Here is a 16,608-nt window from a genome sequence, read left to right as displayed (position 1 = left end):
GATATTTATTTTCACTTATAAGTGAGAAGTCTTAAGTTCGATTCTTGCCAAATGCAAATTTAAACCACATTACTGATAGTTAATTGTCTGAGTAAGCTCACCCCCATTTTTTTTTTTATAGATATTATCGTTTGTTAAAAAATAAAACCAATTGATTTAGTATGTGATTTTAACTTTTACAAACCGTGGGTTAATATTACAATAAATTTTTTTTTTTTATTATTATATAATATAGTAATTTACTGAATATCTTAGCATTATGAGATTGTAAATTTAAAATTCCGAGGTTAACAAGTTGGCAATGAATTTTCTATAAATTGGAAAAAAAAATCTAATATTTATTTCAATATAGATGCAAATTTTTTATTAAGTGATAGGTGCATGTTAAACCACAAACTGAATCAAACCATTGTTGAACCAATGTTCTAAGCCATTGTGGCTAAAGATAATAGCATAAGGCTTTATAACCACCTCGCAACACCTCCAAACTGATAGTCTAATACTGATTAATGGGCAGACTATTGGTGTAAGTATATACTGATAAACTATAAACACATACTATGGCCAGCGAATGGATCCTAATGAGAACCAATTAGGCTTTCAACAATCAATAGAGATCGAACTACAAATTTTATATGGTTAGAAGCCTAAGCAGCCAAAGGAAAGGAATCATCTCCGGATCCCTTCCTCCTAAGCCACAAAATTAGTAGATTTGTGCCATTGAAATTTGATTCAACGACTACAAACAGAGGCTCACTTTAAAAGTTATAATAATTTCAGCCATTGGATCAAATTTCAATGGCACAAATCTACTGATTTGGTGGATTAGGAGGAAGGGATCCGGAGAGGATGTCTTTCCCCAAAATTCCCAAAAGCAACACAGAGTACTGGTTACTTCATCCACAAGATTCATTTTCCCAGCTTTGATTTTCTTCCTCAATTTACTTCGATGACGTTCTCCTAAGGAAGCAAACGTTCGTGCTATTACCTTGTCCTTAGTGACTCCATTATGTTGTCCTGAGATTTGGGCGAAGTAGTTCATGTGAAGACATAAATTAATCACATCTAGTAGGAGGACACATGGAGTATATGCTCAATGTGACTGTTTTACTCTTAACGTCATAAGTAGTATGTTATAAGGTAATTGGACTTTTATGCCACTAACACATCATGGCCTTTGCAGGCCGCCCATGGTGTGAGTCATGGACTCTCCCAACTTCACATGACACTTATTATGGACTCTCCTTGCCGTCCATAGTACATTATGTCATTAGGCTATACCCAGTCTCAATTATGGCAAGGCAATGACTCTTCAGAGTCTCCCTTTGCGTGTTCAAACGCACATGCGCTCTTACCAAGGGACCTCTAGGAATGCTAGTTGGTAAGACTGTGGAGACTGACCTGCATCATCAAGGATTGCCTAGTATGCTCTACAGCTTCCTTCCCAACTACCTGCTAGGGTTTCTTCCCAATAAATAGCCAAGTCATTCAAAGAAAATTGTAATCGTCCCTTACTACTTAGAACTCTCTCAAGTTTTTTGTTTTCTCTACTTTTTTCTGAGCATTAGAGGTCTTTTGACGGACACATTCCCTTTTTTATTGAGTGTTCGTCAATTAGGCTAACATTGTTTGTTCTCTTCTAGGCGGAATTTCATCAAATCAGGCATGTACGAAATTTGCATCCACATTTCACGGACCTAGTAGGTTCAGGTGCACGCCTTTTCTTTCAAAGTTGTGATGGCACTCCAACACCAGATATGGAACTTTTATGTTTGCTACTATGAGTTGGGGTTGATGCCCATCTACTGTTAGTGAGATTGCCGGCATAGAACTTCGCAGGAGTTGCAAAACTATGGGGAGAATGGGAAATTCCAACTGACAGCTGTTGCATTTTCTTTAACTATTCAGAATTTTTTTTTTTCAGGTTTATTGGGTTGTGGATAAAAGAGAGCCGTGAAATCTTCCCAAATTGTCAAGTTATGAACAAATTCAATATATGATAATAACATAGGACAAAGCGTGTTGCAGTGTAAACGGAAAACGAGAACAACAATTGTAATGGTGACGACAATTTTACTAAGATATTGTCAAGTTTAATTTCAACATGGTCTTTACAACTGTGAGGCTTTACATACTTGTAATTATGGCGGTCCCGTGAGAAATACAGCTCAAGTAAGGCTAGCAACCATCATCTCTCAATGAAAACTCAATTACTTTGTCCGAAAATGCAATGTTTAGCAACTCAAGCTGTATCTCAAGCCAATTTGATCCGTTCCGAGCTGTCCCTCATCGAGCTATATTTCTGTCAGTATCCCTACTAGCTCTCTGTAGTATACCAAGTGAGCTTTGAACAAAATTGCAACATGCTAGGATATCGGAATTGCCAAACATCCCAAACATAAATTTTCCAGGTCGGCCTTAAGCAAGAAAGAGGTGGGAAGTGCACATGTGTCACCTAGTGTGACTTTGTTGAATTTAACATAATTAGCCAAATAGGTCCAATGTGAGTTAGTTAAGTAAGAAACCATTTGCTGCTTAATCTTGTGTACATAAACGAATACACTGAACAAGATAAAAACTGATCAAATAACATGGTCACCCAACTTATAGTAGCTCCATACTAGCATATGCAACGGTTCTCAGTTCACCCACTTCCACCACATTTCACCTCCATTTCTACTTCCAACTACAACAACCACTATAGTCGGCAATCAGTCAACCATGGTCCCTTTGCCTCCACCTCTACCTCCAATTGCAACCTTAAATCCAAACACTGTCGTCAGTCCAAAAAATGTGTTCGCTCCGCCTCCACCCATAACTAAAACCATCACCATGGCTGACAGTCACCAAATCTAAAGCCTTCACCATTGTCTTGTCCACTTCGGAGGTATTGCTCTTCAATTTTTGCTTTCTAATTACTTGAATTTTGTTTGGCTTGAGTATGTATATAATTTGTAAAAATTATGATCTTTTTTACAATTGTCATCGAATTTTATTTGGCTGTCAGGGGTTTTGGCCCTTGTTTGGATCAAATCTCGAAAAATGTTACTTTTTATAATTTTACTTGTAGGAAGTCTTTTTAAAAATTAGAAAAAATAAGCATAACAAAACAGAGAGAATTCAAAAGAAAAAAATAATAAAGATGAATCATAAAGAAAATCTACAAAAAAAATATTTTGTTTGTTTCTTTTATTTGAGTACAAAAGTTCTCCTAATCAGATTTTAGTTTCCTCCAACATTTCAATTTAAAATTTTGAAAAAGAAAGACATCCAAGTATTTTTCCTTTTTACAAAAAAAAAAAAGACATCCAAGTACTGTAAGAACATGTAAAAATACAATGTTGTACAATATATACCATATATACATTTATAAACACGCTAACGAAATGAAACAATTATCAAGCTATAGAAATGAAAGTAGTGTGACTATACATGAACCCAAACGGTCTTTCAGATCAATAAGGAAAAGTGTGACAATCTTGGCAACTATCTTATAAAATCAAAGTGAACATTGGCAACCATGCATGTGTAAAGAAAAATGTGGCCACCACAAAAGGTTGTGACAAACTATTTTCTAATGTAGTAGGATAATCGTAATTACAACACTTCTTCTTGTTTAATCTTGATGGTTGTTTTGGTTTAACTTATTCACTCAATGACTAAAAATAAGATAAAGAAAGAAATTCTGACGTTAAACTGTAAGATGATAGAAACTTCGTAGAAAGTCTCACTTTAAGAAAAATTTTTCTCTGCCTTTTGGTTAAAATCAAAGTTAATAATATATGTACCTTTCGTATAAAATCACATTTTGTGACAGGACTCGGGGATCAGAAATTTCATTAACATTAAAATTGAATCCATCTCGTTCTCAATTCTCTATTAGTTGAAATTTCTGGTCAACTTAACTTGGTAGGTCACAGCTTATGTTCAACCTGCAAAGCAACCTGTACTTACTCACACTGCAAAGCAACCTGTACTTACTCACAGGGTCTAGGACCTTGGTACAAAACCTATAGAAAACAGGATTGGTGTCCAACTAAACTATGGTACACTTTTATTTATAGAGAATAAGAACAAATTCATTTTCATCATCGTCAGGCTTCTACGTTTACTAAAGTATGAGTGTAAAAAACTTTTTAAGGTATGTTTACTTATAAGAATTAGCTTACAAGGAATATGTATCATTTTCAATTCATGTGTACCAAAAAAAAAAAAGGATCAAAATTGATTTTGAGTGTCGGGAATATGTTCATCCCTTTATATCTTCATTCTCATGATGAGTAAACATGCCCCAATTTCTAAATTTGCATGTGTTTATTTTTTATGTCAAACTTTCTAGCTATAAACACATATGAAATTATTAAGAAAAGTATGAGTTCGTAATTTAATACTTGAAAATCATGATCATATAAGTTGTTGGAGACAAGTTGGTCCGATTCACTTTCCTTACTTGTCCTCTTAAGTTTCTTGGTCTTTGTGCTTCTCATTTCTACCATGTAAACATGAGCAATACACAATTGGTCAAGGCCCAAAAGAAAAAGTACAGACCTAGAAGGAAAAGTAAACGAGCTTACCAAATTGGCATGTAAATATGCGCATGCAACAAGGAATGAGCAGTTGATAAGCATGCCCATGACCGTTAGGTTATACCTAAGATTCAGACAAAAAAACTCCCGGGAAGGTCATGACTTTGTCTCGGAGGGACACATTGTCCTAATTACATACTTCCAAGGCCAAGAAGAGAGAGGGAGAGAGAACATTAATTTGCATGTAGGGGAAATATTTCAATGGAGGACGATGGTGAGAAAAAAGCCTACCCGTCTCCGACATCATCTCCTCCCACGCCTCCCTCTCCACTTCCAATCAGTGTTGGGCCTGGCAACCAAAAGTACATATTCTCACCGTCTCCTTCCCCCTCGCCGCCTTTCTCTCCGGCTCCCTCGAGCCACACGTCAGCTGAGAACCTCCCTCTTCTGCCTCGTGATCAGAAGCTCTCTAGTAGTCCTGCAGGGCCATCGGTATTCTCGTTGGATTATCGGAGACCGCCAGAGGATTCGGATTCCAAGAGCTCATGCCTTAAAGACTTGTAAGTCCCTTCTATCTCATTACAAACTTAGACAGCATTAGCATTTAGGGGAAATAATAGATTAGTTAGTTAATCAAATTTTTGCTTACCATAGTGGATGAAATAACAGATCAATTAGTTAATAAAAACATGTATTTATGCATTAGAAAAGAGATTTCAATCCGTGTAGTTTTGCAGTCAATGATCAATTACAGCAAACAAAAAAGAATTATTATTTTTTAAATATTGATTTTTTCAACATTTAAATGGGAAATGATTTGTATTTCCTTATTTAAGAATCATGGCAATGTCAAATTGAGGCAACTGTATGCAGATGATCTTGATAGGGGATTTTGACTGGTAGGTTTTTACCTTTTTCCTGCCTTTTATATTTGAGAATCATGGCAAATCCACACTGATTTACTTTCTTTGATCCAAATCATCCAAAAGCCTAGACCAACCAGTCAAAGCTTTTTTTTTATTTATTTTTATTAAATTGTAGAGATGGATTAGACGAGATTAGCTCTTCATCAACAGTCGTGTGCGAGACACCAACCCTCTCCTGAAAGAGAAATGACCGTTGCACCCAGAAACCCTCCGCCCGTCCCCTCTCTACTAGATTTTATTAAGAAGAGCCAACCAATCAAAGCTGAGCAAACTTAGAAACACACATGGTAAAAATCCACCACAACACACAGTCAATAGTGAAAAATTGTGGATTGTTAATTAAGAAAAGTTCGAAGACCCACAGAAGGAAATTAACCTACCTGTGAGTTGACTGGTAGTTAAGAAAGTCAACACCTTCAACTGTTTCACATAGTTTTGTATTGCTATCAATGCTAGCGATATAGGGAAGGGGATTCGAGCATAGAGCCTCACGTGAGTGCAAGGGTAACTGCTTTTAAACACTGAGTTACAAGCCTCTTGCAAGTATTCCGAAAAGTTAACTACGTAGCTTTTTCTTTCAATTCATCAGTTAATTTGACTAATAATGCTATCTATTTCCTTCTGAATACAGGTTAGAGTGGTTCATAGAAAGATGCTGCAACTGTGGTGCTAAGTCTCAGTAGATTTTTTCTCATTACAAATACAAAACAGAAATGCAAAAAACAAAGAGAAAATCAGGAGCAGTCAATTTGTAAAAGATATGCTTGGTTGCAGTACTGGTTTTCCTATTACCTCCAGGGATTTGGATTTACCAGAGATTTGCAGCTGCAAGTGATTACTTCTAACATCCTTTCTGCCAACTGACCGTTAAGATTGATCTCTCATCGGATGGTTTTTATTTTTACCCCTCAACTACTTGAAGACCTGCATGCAGCAAAAGTGAATGAGTATTTTTGTTATTTTGTAACAATTAATATTCTTTGCACAATCAGATTTTCCCAATTTTCTGATAGAATATCGGAGAGATTCTTGTCACTGTAAATGTTTGCTTTGTCATTAAAAATTTGAATTACTTCATGTGGTTTGGTTAATTTGGTTAATTATTTGATTCAATTAATTTTCTCATAACATCTGCCTTTTTAAGTACTCTTTGTTTTCACAAATAATAAAATAATTACACCAAATTCATCAGTACTATGCATAGTGGGAGGTGCAAATGGTTAGCCAACTTTGCTAAACCCTTAGGCCATTTCTAACCGAAGGGTCCAGAGGGCCAGACGGGTCGAAAATAGCCCAAAAATCGTCTCCAACCGAGGGCTAGGCCAGACGGCCGTGGAATCTGAGAGGGCTCCATGAAATCGAAGAGGGCTGGAGGGCTGGCTGCCAGTCAGCCCGGGGCTGGCCAGAATTCAAATCAATCATGTCGGTTAAAACCGATAAGAATACATGCATATTATTTAGTATAAATGCATTACTGTCGGTTATTATTTTTTTTACAGTTTTATTATTATTTTTTATTTACGAAAATTTTCCTATAACTTCTATTTTTCATTTTTTTTTAAATTCTATTATTTTCCTATAACTTTTATTTTACAAAATTTGTAGTTTTTAACAACATTTAACAAATTATTAAAAACATTTCTAGTTTTTCATATTTGTTAAAAAACATTTAACGACATTTAAGTTGTAATTTTTAAATAATAAATTATGTTTGGCCCTATGACCCTCGGTTGGAGACGGTTTTTTATGATAGGGCTAAAACGAGCCCTCTGGCCATTTGGCCTTCGGTTGGAGACGGAAGCAAATATGGCCCTGTACTGTTCATTAAAATATTAATATCTTGAAGAATCTTGGAGGGCCAAAGGGTTAAAACGAGTCTTCTGGCCAGCCATCGGTTAGAGATGGCCTCCAACCGAAAGGTCCAGAGGGCTGAAAATAGCCCGAAAACTCTCTACAACCGAGGGCTAGGTTAGAGGGCTCGTGGAATCTTAGAGGGTCCCAAGGAATATGAAAGGGCTGAAGGGCTGGAGGCTGACTGTATACAGCTAGCCAGCCAACCCAGGGGCTGGCCAAAAAAATCATTATTCCTGTCGGTTATAACCGATAGGAATCCTTAAGCTAAAATTCAAATGCAACGGCTAGCTGACGTTAGCTAGCTGTTGCATTTGATTTATTTATTTATTTTTACAGTTTTATTATTATTTTTTATTTACAAAATTTTTCTTATAACTTATATTTCACAAAATTTGTTTCATTTTATTTTAAATTCTATTTTTTTTTTCCTATAACGTCTATTTCACAAAATTTGTTTCATATATATTTTTTTAAAATTATATTTTTTTTTGTATAACTTCCTAGGCCATTATACAACATTAAATTAAATTAAGTAACATGAAACAACATTAAACAATATGAAACAACATTAAATAACATTAACCAACATACAAATTATACAACATAAAGAAAAACATTTAACAACATTTAAAAACATTTGCACCCATTTTGCTTCCAATTTGGAATTGGATGAGGACCCCTAGTTGGAATCTGAAGAGAATCCAAAGTTGGAATTCATTGCAAACTTGAATTGAAAAAGATTGAATTGAAAGAGATTGAATTGAAATAGATTGAATTCAAAGTTGTGTGAATTATAGTCCAATATCCACCCTGTTTATAGCAAAAGAAAAATTCAAATCCAACGGCTAGCTAACGTCACTTAACCATTGGATTTGAATTTAAGTTGTAGTTTTTAAATAATAAATTATGTTTGGCCCTATGGTCATCGGTTGGAGACGGTTTTTTGTGACAGGGCTAAAACAAGCTCTATGGTCCTTTGGCCATCGGTTGGAGACGGAATCAAATATGACCCTATACTATTCATTAAAATATTAATTTCTTATAGAGCCAGATGACTAAAACAAGCCATCTGGCCAACCCTCGGTTGGAGATGGCCTTATATGCTTTCTAAGGACCTTTTAAACAAAACTTCATAATGTTTTTTTTTTGACAAACGATATAATATTTACAATCAACCCACAATACTACAATGAAACTATGGCGTTATAAATATCTATCGTCTTCGTCATCCATGTTAGATGAGCTAGACTGTGGATCTTAGAATTAACAAAATGCAATAGATGGCTAGTTTGGAGCTAATAGTTTGTGTAGATTCATATGGTTTGGCTGGCCGGCATCGTGTTGTTTGGTTTTCCAGGCATATGTCCTTTCACCGATCGTCAACTTCAACCTTATACTGATTACTCTATGCTGCAAAATCATATCAGAAAAAGAAAGAAAAGGGGAAAAGTATGTTACAAAAGGCCGGACCATATATGAAGTGGGAAGATTTTGAACTCGAAACGTGACTTCATGAAAAAAAGAACATAGAATTAATGATCTATATTAGAAATGGTCGGTCTACATATGAAGGATGATCTACGTTAGATAATTTACATTAAAATTATCTATACATCTATACTATTAAGAGAACTTTCATTGTCAATTTCTTTTTCTATTTTGCCTTCACTTTTGATGCACACTATTGACAAAATGAGGGCAAAATAGTAATTTTATACCTTTTGACAAAATGACAATCATATACTTATTTTTCTAATTTTACCCTCACTTTTGATATACAATATTTACATAAGAAGGCCAAAACAGTAATTATGTAATATTAAAAAAATATGCACTTATTAAGAGAAATTGTTCACGTAAGAATAAGAAGTGTGTGCTCTCTTCTAGTTTAATTTATGATAAGAGTTTGACCAAAACGCAATTTCATTTCTTGGCTTGATTATTTTATGCATCTAAAATCATTTTTTGTTTGCTTATGATCTTGTTTTTTCCAATGTCTTAAATATTTATTTATTATGATTGTTCATCATTTCCATGATTGCTCAATTTCTAATTACACCCACCACGCACCCTGCCTGCTTACTTTTCAACGAAAACAATTTTAAAATTAAATTAAAAAAAAAAATTTCCCAAATTTTTTTAATCATCCTTGCACCCTTCAAAGTCCACCGTTTCACTTCAATTCATAAGAACCCTAGAATTCGATTCTCAAATTCCCCATCTAATCGATGCCTGCATTGTTTCAGTCCGATGGCGATCTCCCGTACTGCTAAATTTCAGGTCAGCCCCCTTATTTGATCTCATAAAAATTCAATCTTTGCTCGAAATTTGTTAATTTGTTGATTGAACCGCGTTCCTTTTGATGAGAAATTTGTATTCTTTAATCACATTTTCAGGGTTATGATTATATATCATGTATTAAATTTATTAATTGCATGCTTGATTTTTATTTGTTTATTGAATTTTCTGGGAAGAAATAAACCTTCTTTTGTATGGACGCCAAGTTATATATAGGGAAATTGAAAGCTGGAGCTGAAGTTGATGCTATACAGAGTAATTAAGTTGGAATTTTATGCTAAGTATATATAATTATCTTGATGGGTTATTCATTTAAGAAAATTCAAGGGCTTTTTTTTTTTTTTTTTCATAAGTCAAGTAATTAGGCCATATTATATGTTAGGCTGGTTGCAAGAGCTTGGAATTGTAGTACCTATCAACGAAATCAGTAATAATCGTTTGTTATGCTCCTATTGTTTCTTGAATCTTAATTGGTATATGGTATATCCATGATTAGCATTTTGCTTTTTTGAATCCTCGAAATTTCTGCCGATCTTGTTGCATAGATCTTGGTACTTTAAGCACTATATATTTCATACTTGTGCATATGGATGTTTTATGGAAAGTTCTTAGAGCAGTTTGGCATGTCAAATTATTATTTTTAGTACTGGAACAAGATTTTAATTTCCATAGCACTAGTAACAACAACTTGACATGTAATGCAGGTTCCTAACCAGTGTACTTTTCGTCTATTTGTTCTAATAGGTTCTTTCTTAGTTCCGTTTGAAATGATCTGTAGGAGCTATAGCACTGGCAATGACTTTTTCTTTGGACTCCTGACTCGACATTCTTCGCAATGCAATTAGTATCAAATGATAGTCATAAGGAAGATATTACAGAATGTGAACCCATCTTAAGTCAGTCTGACATTTCACAGAGACCCACAGAATCTTCATCCTCATGTGAAATTACAGATGTGCTAGGTGATTTTCCTGCTACTGATGAAGAGTCACAAATTCTTGATGTCAATGAAAATTCTAAGTTGGTGAGCGCAGAGCAACCACAGTGCCGTATTTGCCTTGATGCTGAAGAAGGTTCTTCTATAGTTCCTGGCATTTCTTTGTGTATCTTCAGTTTACTGTCACCATTAGTTTTTCATGAAAAGGTTCAAATGATGTAGAGGATACACGAGTAACTTGCTGGTGAAAGTAATCATAGTTATGTACCTTTTCGATCATTATTTGGTGGCTAGGAAATTCAAATATCTTAGCATTGTTTATTTGTCTCTCAGGGGAAGACTTAATTGCTCCATGCCATTGCAGAGGTACTCAGAAGTATGTCCATAGATCATGCCTTGATAACTGGAGGTCAACAAAGGTGAACATTTTCTTCATCCCTGCTCTTTCCTCGTGATCTGCAGATGCTTTTTTATATATTCATTTTAGAATAATGCAAATGCACATAATTGTGTTGAAATTCTTGTGATGTTTGTCTAATTTGGCACAAGTAGTGAAATAAAGCATTTTTTATTTATTTCTTTAAAGACTATGTTCCTTTTGTAGAGGCTTGGTATTAATTATTCATATATTTATTTCTTCAGGAGGGCTTTGCTTTTGCTCATTGTACAGAATGCAGGGCAGTGTTCATATTACGAGCGAATGTCCCTCCCGATCGCTGGTGGTTGAGATTGAAATTTCAGTTCCTTGTTGCTAGAGATCATGCATTCATTTTCATCATCGTGCAACTGGTAGGTTTACAAAAACTAATGGGATTCATTTTATTTTACCAAATAGGTATTTCTCCCCAAATAAAAGAACTTAGGCATTTTCCCTTAAATTTTATTCAACTTTGCACGGGCCACAGAAGAATTAACTAGAAACAGAAAGTACTGTTTGATTGGTTAGCAATAGTCAGCTGTAGCACACGTTTGCAAGGTTCTGTTATGTTTCGTACAGAAGGGTACTGTTAGAACTGATCCTAATCGTATTTGAAATTTAAGTGTTCGTACTATTGGTAACTCTAAACATTACTGTTAGTTGTTCAGTTACTTCAAACAAGTGACAAACTCTTATGGAAGAAGAAGAGGTAAGACTTCCCTGTCAGTTTGTCATTCCTGAAATTTTGTGAATATTTTCTTTTTCATCAGATTGTGGCATTCTTGGGAGTGCTGGTATACAAATTTTATGGAGACGAACTAAGGGAGATGTTTGGTTATGAGGAGCACCCGTTTGGGTTTTATACTATGGCTGGTATGCTAACTTCTCACTGCCCTCTGAACTCCCTATATTATATCTATGTTCTTCGTGTAAGACATGCTGATTACACTAACTGCAATCTAATTGCATGTATTATTTTGTTGCAGTTTTAGCTATTGTTTTGGTGGGTTTGCTTTATGGCTTCTTCATAGCCATAATATGTGGACAGAGAATCAATGAACGGCATTACCATGTACTTGCCAAACAAGAATTAACAAAGGTCTAGTTCTTGATACTTTGAACTTACTATGGAACTCAAACTATACATACTGAATCTTACTGGTAGCGAGGACTAAAATTTATATTCCAAGTTATGAGTTCTTAGGTTCAGTTGTATCTAACCAAGTTATATCGTGGATTATGCTCTACACACAGCGTGTTGTTTCATAGACATAATATGTGGACAGAGAATTACAGTAATTATTCCAACTGAAAGTCAACTGGTACCTTTGTCCAATTTGTGATGCCAGGAATATGTTGTAGAAGACCGAGAAGATAATAAGAACGCCCCTGAGCTAGACCCGAGCCATGTGACAGAGCTAAGAATGTTGGGCCTTTATTAGTTGGAAGTCTTCATTCTCTAAATGGTCTCGTCTTGTAAGCAATTTTACATTCTGCAACTGCCTTTTCATATTGTTTTTATTTTTATTTTTTATTTTTTTTAACTTTTAAAAATTTGTTTCTCCTGCTTTCCATGTCTCGATGAAACCTGCCACTTGGATTCTGATTGTTTTGTTTTTTTACCCGTTTGCGTGGGTTGATCCTTTGCGCTTATATGCACATGCATATTTGTTTGTATTAACCAGTATTTAAAAATGACGCAAAATAATGCAAAACTAACAAATCCAGGTTTCTCTATCTATGCACTATTATACTTATCATTTCGGTCTTGATAGCTCTGAGTTTGTAGGTTCGTTGTTCCCTCGCATGTTCTTGTTACATAGAATCTGGGACATCAAGTATTTGATGGATGCATTTTCTGAATATATCTTGACAAGTTTTTGTGTTTTTTTAGTCTCTCATTTTCACTTTTATTCTCTTCAGGTTTCCTTATGGCTTGTAATTTTCCAAGTGGAAGAGTGTGAAACCACATTTTCCTGTCAGATTCTTAATTAGCCGATTACCACCTTCTCGACTCCTGCAAGTTTTGCCTGCACCATTTTACGCTTCCTTAAATCCAAGCCCCACAGTATCCCACAAGCTTTCTTCACGGTCCTGCTTTGCTCTGGCTGTGTCTTTCAGATGCGGAATTTGGATTTCTAACTCAGCAATGGACCTGAAAAACATTTTCTCCTCACCAGGTACATGAACTGATCAACGAGCATTGTCTTTGCTGTCAAACGGAACAGCAATTACACAAGTGGTTTTTTCCAAAAATTAATATACATGTATCTTCATTTACTTGTGAATTATTCTTAGTCATCAGCTTGTATTTACAAATAAATCTTACGATTTTCAAGCAGAAAACTGATGTTTATACTTTTTTCTGCATTCATTGTGCGTCTCTTATTTTCGCTTCCTCTTGTTCATCCTGGATGGACAGTGTTGTAATTCAATTTCTAGTGTTACATAAAATTCTTCTCTTTGCACTTTCCAGCTTTCCTATGATACAAATCGTGATTCATGATTCGTTAAATCATCAGCTGGAATTTGAAATGTGAACGAAAATGTTCTAAATGTTCTTGTAAATTCTTGCTCCCGTTGAACGATTTGTATCTTTATGCATTAGGATCCGGACTCATGGATCGTCGGATCAATAGATCAAAAGAAGATCTAACAATTTATCATAGAGAGGGAGAGAGTTGTTTCAATGAGACTATAAGCTGTTATTCTCTTATTTTAGTGAGATCTAAGTCTCCAAAAGCTAAGAAAAATGGCACCCAAGGTAAAAAGAAAAACCCTAAACCCTGCATGTCTGTGAATAACTGAAAACAAGATCAACTGCCTACTAGTGCTTTGAACCAATTGCATTAGGAGGAGCAACATTGTGTCGAACACAGTTGTTCTTAAGCAATGCGGAAACAGAAGGAAACAACGGGAACAATTTCGGCAAGCATTTCTCATCAACTTCGACGATGGCCTTGCAACAACCAGGGCCTAGCGCAAATTTACCGGTAAAGATTGTGGTAATAATTTCCTGTGCACACCCTGGAATACCCCGAAGTGAAGACCAACACTTTGCTATCTCAGCCGGGTCCACTGGCGGTCGTAGGCCTGGGATCCCTGGCGGCAACAGGCCTGGGATTCCAGGTGGCAGCAGGCCTGGGATCCCTGGCGGCAATAAGCTTGGGATCCCAGGTGGCAGTAGGCCTGGGATATTGGGAAAGTTCGGGAGTAGCGATGGGGGTGGCACATGCGCAAATCCGGTTGCAGCGCATGTTGCCATAATTAGCAGTAGCGAAAACATTGCCTGAACTTCTCTAGACATCGTTGTCGGAAAAAACTTGGCACTCACGTATGTGCTATATCAGTATCAGAAAAAAGGTTAACTAGATTAGCTGTGTCGATGTTGAAGAAGAGATCCAAGGATTTATACAGTCCTCAGGTGAGTAAGTTACAATGGAATTAAATTTTTTATTTAGTCTAACAACAGTTTTTCATTTTTAAGAGCATTACTAGAGCAGTTAAACGTTATAACTTTTAATTGTAGCAGCAACTAAGTTTCTTCATTGAGATCGTAAATGTGTTCTTCGTTTTTCCTTTTAAATTTGGTAACTTGGCGCTGGCGGTTGAAAATTACGTACTGCCGGTAGAGTAAAAGTTACACGGTCAATATGTATTGTATAAAAATCTACCAAAACTTGAGAATATTTTAAATTTTGTCATAGACTTAAAAGAGTTAGAAAGTTACTTAACACTTTTACTAAGCAATTTCAAATGAAGGCAGCTTTTGCTTTCTGAGGCTTTCTGGGAAAGCAGCTTTTGCTTTGACTTTCGAATCTCAAAGTATATTCACAATCAAATGAAATTATCCGGTAGTTGCTGAGATTGGCTGCTTGCAGAAGCAACCACAGCAGCAGCTAATTACTTGTTCGGATGGATATTCACTCCACTAGCTCGTTTCGCTCCCTTGTTTATTATGTGAGTCACTTTCACACGTATATTTTCATCTATGTAAATTAGATCGACCAAACATATTATTTTTCTTTGTTTCGAAGGTTCGGTTCAGTTTTATCTAGTGCGGGAAAAACTTTAGTTATGCTATCGCTTACTTGCAATGCAATTGCACGCAACTTGTTAAGTATTGGATAGTGCTAGCCACACACTAATTTTTACTTCTCACACACCTCTTTCAAATTTCAACTGTCGGATTGGATGAATTGAAGAAGATAGTGGGAAAAAAAATTAACAAGGGTGTGTGGGAGGTAAAAATGGGTGTGAATAGTAACTTCCTAACCATTTTGTCGGAAAAATGATGTTGGTTCGTGTGGATAACAAGTCGAGAGGAATGCTAAGAAGATTCTATCAAAAGTGGGACTCTCTATGTATTCTTTGTCGCCTCATGTTTAGGCACAATGTTTTATAATGTTGGCACAAAAATTGACGTTAAACTGTGAGGTGACAAAAACTCCATGGAAAGTCTCACTCTGAGAGTTTCCTTGGCATTTCTCGCTAGTCAATAATTGGATTTTTGAAATTTGAGTCATTTTCTAGGGAATTTCATGGACAAATAAATTACTACAATCTGATTGCTTTGTCACAAACAATTTAAAATCCAGTCGCTGTGTTCAATTCTGTTACCAAAGCTTGAGAATATTTTAAATTTGTCATAGACTTAAAAGAGTTAGAAGTTACTTAACACTTTTACTAAGCAATTTCAAATGAAGGCAGCTTTTGCTTTCTGAGGCTTTCTGGGAAAGCAGCTTTTGGTTTGACTTTCGAATCTCAAAGTATATTCACAATCAAATGAAATTATCCGGTAGTTACTGAGCTTGGCTGCCTGCAGAAGCAACCACAGCAGCAGCTAATTACTTGTTCGAATGGATATTCACTCCATTAGCTCGTTTCGCTCCTTCGTTTATTGTGTGAGTCACCTTCACACATATATTTTCATCTATGTAAATTAGATCGACCAAATATATTATTTTTGGGGTGTGCTATCTACACATCCCATTTTACTTCTCGCACACCTTTTGATAATTTATGTCTATTGATCTTCTTCAATTCATCCGATCCGACGACCGAAAATTAAAAAGATGTGTGAGAAGTAAAATGGGGTGTGTGAATATCACACCCCTTACTTTTCTTTGCTTAGAATGTTCAGTTCAGTTTTATCTGGTGTCGGAAAAAATGTAGTCATGCTATCGTTTTCTTGCAATGCAATTGCACGCAACTTGCTAAGTATTGGATAGTGCTAGCCACATACCCATTTTTACTTGTCACACACGTCTCTCAATTTTCGACCGTCAAATTGGATGAATTGAAGAAGATCAGTGGCAAAAAATTAAAAAGGGTGTGTGAGAGGTAAAAATAGGTGTGAATAGCAACTTCCTAACCATTTTGTCGGAAAAATGATCTTGGTTCTTGTGGATAACAAGTCAAGAACTCCATGGAGAGTTCCACTAGAGTTTCCTTAGCATTTCTCACAAGGCAATAATTGAATTTTTTAAATTTGAGTCATTTTCTAGGAAATTTCATGGACAAATAAATTACTACAAAGAAAAATTACTAAAATCCGAATGCTTTGTCACAAACAATTCAAAATCCAGTCGCTGTTACTTGCACTAAAAGGCATCTGCAATTTTTTTGAATATGTATATGTTGCCCCTC

At 35.6% G+C, this 16,608-nt stretch overlaps 3 protein-coding genes across 6 annotated transcripts; 2 read left to right on the top strand and 1 right to left on the bottom strand.

Annotated features, from left to right (window-relative positions):
- The first annotated feature begins 4,716 nt into the window (after window positions 1-4,716).
- On the top strand, window positions 4,717-6,529 carry LOC148694214 (uncharacterized). The gene is made up of 2 exons (XM_088699613.1): window positions 4,717-5,086; window positions 6,084-6,529. The coding sequence occupies exons 1-2, from the start codon at window positions 4,788-4,790 to the stop codon at window positions 6,133-6,135; spliced, it is 351 nt and encodes a 116-aa protein (XP_088555739.1). The 5' UTR covers window positions 4,717-4,787; the 3' UTR covers window positions 6,136-6,529.
- Window positions 6,530-9,177: 2,648 nt separating this feature from the next.
- On the top strand, window positions 9,178-13,427 carry LOC137739922 (uncharacterized). Of its 4 annotated transcripts, none has more exons than XM_068479672.2 (8): window positions 9,178-9,586; window positions 10,349-10,677; window positions 10,875-10,960; window positions 11,184-11,330; window positions 11,730-11,832; window positions 11,946-12,058; window positions 12,309-12,425; window positions 12,883-13,427. In XM_068479672.2, the coding sequence occupies exons 2-7, from the start codon at window positions 10,440-10,442 to the stop codon at window positions 12,399-12,401; spliced, it is 780 nt and encodes a 259-aa protein (XP_068335773.2). In that variant the 5' UTR covers window positions 9,178-9,586; window positions 10,349-10,439; the 3' UTR covers window positions 12,402-12,425; window positions 12,883-13,427. The 4 variants fall into 4 exon arrangements, with proteins under 4 accessions (XP_068335773.2, XP_068335770.2, XP_068335772.2 ...); XM_068479669.2 differs by having other exon boundaries at window positions 12,309-12,435; XM_068479671.2 differs by having other exon boundaries at window positions 9,239-9,586; window positions 10,383-10,677; window positions 12,309-12,435.
- A 253-nt stretch (window positions 13,428-13,680) lies between these two features.
- LOC148694213 (uncharacterized) lies at window positions 13,681-14,279 on the bottom strand. The gene has a single exon (XM_088700074.1). It carries the CDS (start codon window positions 14,264-14,266, stop codon window positions 13,787-13,789), a length of 480 nt encoding a protein of 159 aa, XP_088556200.1. The 5' UTR covers window positions 14,267-14,279; the 3' UTR covers window positions 13,681-13,786.
- Between the last annotated feature and the right edge of the window lie 2,329 nt (window positions 14,280-16,608).

Source organism: Pyrus communis, chromosome 9 (assembly GCF_041283825.1).
Source record: "Pyrus communis isolate YQ-2024b chromosome 9, ASM4128382v1, whole genome shotgun sequence".
In the NCBI taxonomy this organism is placed as follows: Eukaryota; Viridiplantae; Streptophyta; class Magnoliopsida; order Rosales; family Rosaceae; genus Pyrus; species Pyrus communis.
Note: the sequence above shows the minus strand (reverse complement) of the source record. Positions and strands in the feature narration are given on the sequence as shown.